We start from the raw sequence: 5,619 nt of genomic DNA, 5'->3' as shown, positions 1-5,619 counted from the left end.
AAAAAAAAAAAGGTGGAGCTGAGCTGTTTCATCATCTTTCCTTTTGCTATGAACGCATTCTGCACAATTTTGCACCACTGTCCCCTTCTTTCTTAGTAGAGACCATCTCTGTGTGTGAGCAATTATGGGGAATCCTGGAAAACAGTGTAAGTCATTGGGAGTGCCATGTGCATGACACTCCAAGTCCATGTGCCAAAAAGGAAATATGGTTTGTATCACTTCCTTGTGAGAATTAGGGCTGAGGACACAGTACTACTCATCTGACTACTGACTCTGGTTCCTTTTCTAAGTTTTGCTTCATGGCTCTCCTGTAATGCATTCTTACGCAGAGAGACAGGGAGTCAAGCTGTCTGACTCATATTTGCCATTTACTCACTTGGATGATCCTGAGTCTGTGTCATGTCTGTGTCTAAGTCTCACTTGTAAAATGGGGATCTGGCCCAGTAGGACATGTGAAGATCACTGAAACGTGAAACTCATGTTGAGCTACTCGGCCAAGAATATATAAACACATGGTAGCTTTGCATCTAAGGTTTTTTTCTTTCTTTTTCCTTTTCCTTTTTTTGAAACAGGGTCTTGCTCTGTTGCCCAGACTGGAGTGCAGTGGTGTGATCATAATTCATTGCAACCTTCATCTCCTGGGCTCAAAAGATCCTGCTGCCTCAGCTGTCCAAGTAGCTGAGACTACAGGCATCCATCACCATGCCGATCTCATTTTTCTATTTTTAAACTTTTTTTGGCCATGGCTGGGTTTGAACACACCACCTCTGGCATATGGGGCTGGTGCCCTACTCTTTTGAGCCACAGGCACCACCCTATTTTTAAATTTTCATTTTATTTTATTTTGTATTTGAGATATAGTCTCTCTATGTCAGTTTTGGGAGAGTACAGTGGTGTCATGGTAGCTCACAGCAACCTGAAAATCCTGGGCTCAAGTAATCTTCCTGCCTCAGCCTCCAGGTAGCTAGGACTATAGGCATCTACCACTGTGTCTGGCTAATTTTTCTTTTCTTTTCTTTTCTTTTTTTTTTTCCTAAGACAGAGTCTTGCTCTATTGCCCTGAGTGGAATGCCATGGGATCATCATAGGTCACAGCAACCTCATTCTCTTGGACTCAGACGATTTTCTTGCCTCAGCCTCCATGTAGATGGGAGTACAGGTGCCTGTCACAATGCCCAGTTAGTTTTTTTTCTATTGTAGTAGAGACAAGGGTCTCACTCTTGCTCAGGTTGGTTTTGAACTCCTGAGCTCAAGCTATCCTCCTGCCTCAGGCTCCAAGAGTGATAGGATTACCGGCGTGAACCTAACCCCTGGCTTAAGTTTTGTTGTGTTTTGTTTTTTAAGCATTACATATTTTTTTAATTATTTATATATTTATTTTATTTCAGGTTAATGTGATGGTACAAACAACCAGGTAAAAATACTTTAATTTGTTAGGTAGACTCCTTCTTGCAGTTCTGTCCCACACTTAAAAGGTATGCCAAACACCCCTGCAGCATGCCCGTTCAGTGGGAACATTTTTAATTTTTTTTGTAGAGACAAAGTCTCACTGTGTTGTCCAGGCTGGTGTCAAACTCCTGGCCTCAAGCAATCTTCCCACCTTCACTTGTCAATATGATCACAGAAGTGAGCCACTATGCCTGGCTTATAATCACCTTTTTGTGTATTCTAGCCCCACAGGAAACCCCAAGTCAGCCGCCAGATACCTACTCATTGGTAAACAAAGTTAAACGTAAGAAGAATGTTTCTATCCCAAGCTACATTGAACCTGAAGATGACTATGACGATGTTGAGATGCCTTCAAATACTAAAAACCATCATTTTGAAACAACTATTTCTTCTTTTTGGCAAGCTGAAGAGGGTTCACACAGCTTATTTTAAAACAATCAGAATGGTTGAACTTCACTAGGTCTTCAGGTCCTGAAAACCAGTGGTAATTTATGAAACTCTAAGATAAAGCACTTCCTGAATGAACATTATGTGAAGACACCTCAGAGATCAGGCCCTGGAGACAAAGAGGGGTCAGCTCTGTGCATCTGTTGAGGAAGTGTTCATGGGGAGGACCACTGGGCTCCACGACTCCCATCTGCAAGAAATTACTCATATTTGGGAATGCTTTCCCCTTTCCTTCCCTTGGTTTGCATGGTTCTAAGTGATCTTAAATCTTGGTGTTTGATTACACAGAACCTCCCAGGCTTCCATCCCCAGCCAAGCCCTTGCCAAGCACACTGGTCTTCCCCACTCCCAGCCACCTACCTCCTGCACCAAGAGGCTCTGGGTGGCAGTTACAGCTGAGTGCTCTTGTGCGCAAGACCCCACGCCACATCTTGTGAGTTTGTCAGGACAGGAAATACTTTTTGTTCTTGTGAGTCCTCTCCACCTACACACACACCAACCCACCCCAGTACCTTTATATGATATAGGCCTTACTGACCACAGAGATTCAAGCTCTGGCCTAGGTTTTTCCCCATGCTTACAGGTTGCACTGTAATATTCAATAAAGGACAAAAGTTAACTTCTGATTTACACCTAGAGGTGTCATTTTGCAATTGGTGTGTTTGGGGTGCCACAGGAAAAGTTGGTTCCCCCATGAAAAATCAAGGGGAATTGGAAAAAGAAGAGCCTTTTAACAATGTCATATTCAAGATGAGAGTTCACAGAGCTTAACATCCCTGTTCTATAATTTTCATTATTGCTTCTTCTTTTACCTCAAGTTCTATGAAAACATCCTCAATCCCTTCCTTCCAGATCACTGTCCCTGAGCACCTGGGAGGCAGAAATTCCACTGTGGTGTCTTGCAGTCAGTGAGACACAGTGCAGGGGGCTGCTATCTACTTTGTAGGCTCCTACACCTCACCAATTCCTAGATCAGCTAGAGCTCTAGGACTTGACTCATTCTAACCATATCCCCAAGATGCTGTTTTCTAAACAATATCTGGGAAATTTGGTTAATGAGCAGGCTTGCCAAGAGAGCACCATGAACTGGAAAGGCCTGGACATGACCTTCATACTGAGCTTCTCCTCAAGAGAGGGGAAATGTGTTCTTGCCACATTCAAGCTTTCCCACTCAACAAGTGCTGGAATAGTGGGGACATTTGCTTCTTCCTGGCTTTTTCTTTTTAGACTCCATGGTTCCAACTTTCCGTTAATACTCTCTTTTTTCTTTCTTTCTTTGTTTTTTTGTTTGTTTGTTTTTGTTGTTTTGTTTTGAGACAAAGTCACTCTCTGTTGCCCAGGCTAGAGCACCATGCTGTCAGCAACCTTAAACTCCCAGGTTCAAGTGATCCTCCTGTCTCAGCCTCCAGAGTAGCTGGGACTCCAGGTACCTGCCATGATGCCCGGGTAATTTCTCTATTTTTAGTAGAGACGGGTTCTCAACTCATGCTGCTGAGGTTGGTCTTGAGCTCCTGAGTTCAAGCAGTCCTCCTACCTCTGCCTCCCAGAGTGCTAGGATTTCAAGTGAATACCTCCTTATTTTAGGCCACTTGTTCTCCAGCTATGGCCTTATAGACCCCTGGTATCCCACAAGCTAAAGAAAGGACTCTTTTCCTGAATTATAGAAGAAAAATACATTAAAGAATGAAGATGAGGCTGGGTGCAGTGGCTCATGCCTAGCACTCTGGGAGGCCAAGGCAGGTATATTTCCTGAGCTCATGGGTTCAAGACCAGCCTGAGAAAGAGCGAGACTCTGTCTCTAAAACTAGCCAGGTATTGTGATGGGCACCTGTAGTCCCAGCTATTTGGGAGGCTGAGGCAAGAGAATCACTTGAACTCAAGAGTTTGAGGTTGCTGTGAGCTATGACACCATGGTATTGTACTGAGGGTGACGAAGTGAGACTCTGTCTCAAAAAAGTAAAAGTAAAAATAAAGGATGGAGATGTTTCAAACACAGGCTGTCCTCTTATAAATTTTCTGTAAACCCTCCACACACATTTTAAAAGTAAAAATCAAATACCAAACAAATGTTAACTCCTCCTTAGTTTCTGGAATCCCACACTTTCCTGGTTCTCCTATGTCTCTGGTCTGTCTCAGCCTCATCTGTCGGCCCTACCCCCAAAGCATCTCTTCAATGTTGCTTCTCTTTGGGTTCTGTCCTCATCCTTGCTTTCATCACATTTAAACACTCATAAGTGACCAGGCACAGTGGCTCAAGCCTATAATCCTAGCACTTTGGGAGGCCGAGGTGGCCTAACACTTTGGGAGGCCAAGGTGGGAGGATCACTTGCATCCAGGAGTTCGAGACCAGACTGAGCAAGAGTAACATCCTGTCTCTACAAAAAATAGAAAAATTAGCTGGGCGTCGTGGTGGTGGTGGTGTACCTATAGTCCTAGCTACCTGGGAGGCTGAGACAAAAGAATGGCTTTAGTCCACGTGTTTGAGGTTGCAGTGAGCTATGATGCCACTGTACTCCAGCCTAGGCAAAAGATTAAAAACCTGTCTCAAAGATAAATAAAAGAAAAATAAACACTCACATGTGATCTCACTCATGCGTATGGGCTTGAGATGGGGAACTGGCAGGCCCTTCTCAATAAGAAGTCATAAGACCTGAACCAAGGTCTCTAATAAATGGGAGGCAGTGGAAAAGCCAGCCAAACCCAGCTAGAACCAAGACAGCCATGAAAAATGACCTCATATAGCCCTCACTGCTCATTATACCCTGCTTAAAATGTATGAGCTTGCTAAAGGAAACTCCCAAACAAATGCCATGAAAATGCCCAGAAGTTATCCTGTATGTTTAAAAACAGAAAAAAACACTTCAGTTCCAGGAACTCCCCACCTCTTTACCAGAAATCCTATGAATAATTCTCTCTTCACCTAACATAAAATTAAATAGAAGGTATAAAATAAGACCCCTGAAACTCACAAAGGGCTCCTGTCTGTTGCTGGGAGGGATAGCCACTGCTCTATCTATGGGGCAACCTCCCTCTTTTTCTTTTCTTACTTCGATGAACTTGATTTTGCCTTACTCTTCAGCTCGCTCTGAAATTCTGTCCTGCTCAAAATCAAGAACCCACTTGGCCCTCAGGCTGGACCCCAGTTTGAGGGTCCACTTTCCTGTATCAGACTCAGTGGCTCCCACTATTTGGATGACTCCAGCAGAGCTCTCTCTGCTCACTTGCAGACTGGGCTGCCTCCAGGACACCTTGATGTGACTGTCCCACAGGCTGCTGAAGGTCAACATATGCCAAAAGGAACCGATTACTCATCTCCCATTCCTCTTATGCCTTACTATCTTCTCAGCTGCTGAAGTCAGAAACTAGCACCTCCCTCAGCCCTTGGTTTCTAATGTTCCCCCATCTCCTGTTTGTTGCACCTCTCAAGTAGTTCTCCAATCACTTCAAATTTCTCCCTGGCTGTTCTGAGGTCAGGCCATTGCTAGCAATTCCCAAGAGAATGACGAGCCTTCTCAGTGGGCTGCCTCTGGCACCTCACCCTCCAATCCACTTTCTACAAGGCAGATGATGTTTCCTTCCTTCCTTCCTTTCTTTTTTATTGAGACAGAATCTCACTTTGTTGCCCTCAGTAGAATGCCATGGCGTCATAGCTCACAGCTACCTCAAACTCTTGGGCTCAAGTAATCCTCTTGACTCAGCCTCCCTAGTAGCTGGGACTACAGG

The 5,619-nt window shown here is 44.3% G+C and overlaps 1 protein-coding gene across 1 annotated transcript in view; it reads left to right on the top strand.

The window, feature by feature from the left end:
* The window catches only part of SCIMP (SLP adaptor and CSK interacting membrane protein), a 28,771-nt gene extending 26,278 nt beyond the window's left edge, over positions 1-2,493 (top strand). The window contains exon 5 of the mRNA XM_012805992.2: positions 1,673-2,493. Within this exon, the coding sequence (XP_012661446.1) occupies positions 1,673-1,881 (209 nt within the window). The 3' untranslated portion in view covers positions 1,882-2,493. The remainder of the gene's footprint in view (positions 1-1,672) is intronic.
* Positions 2,494-5,619: the final 3,126 nt, after the last annotated feature.

This window comes from Otolemur garnettii, unplaced genomic scaffold, assembly GCF_000181295.1.
Source record: "Otolemur garnettii isolate 467f Iridium unplaced genomic scaffold, OtoGar3 scaffold00046, whole genome shotgun sequence".
NCBI lineage: Eukaryota > Metazoa > Chordata > Mammalia > Primates > Galagidae > Otolemur > Otolemur garnettii.
Note: the sequence above shows the minus strand (reverse complement) of the source record. Positions and strands in the feature narration are given on the sequence as shown.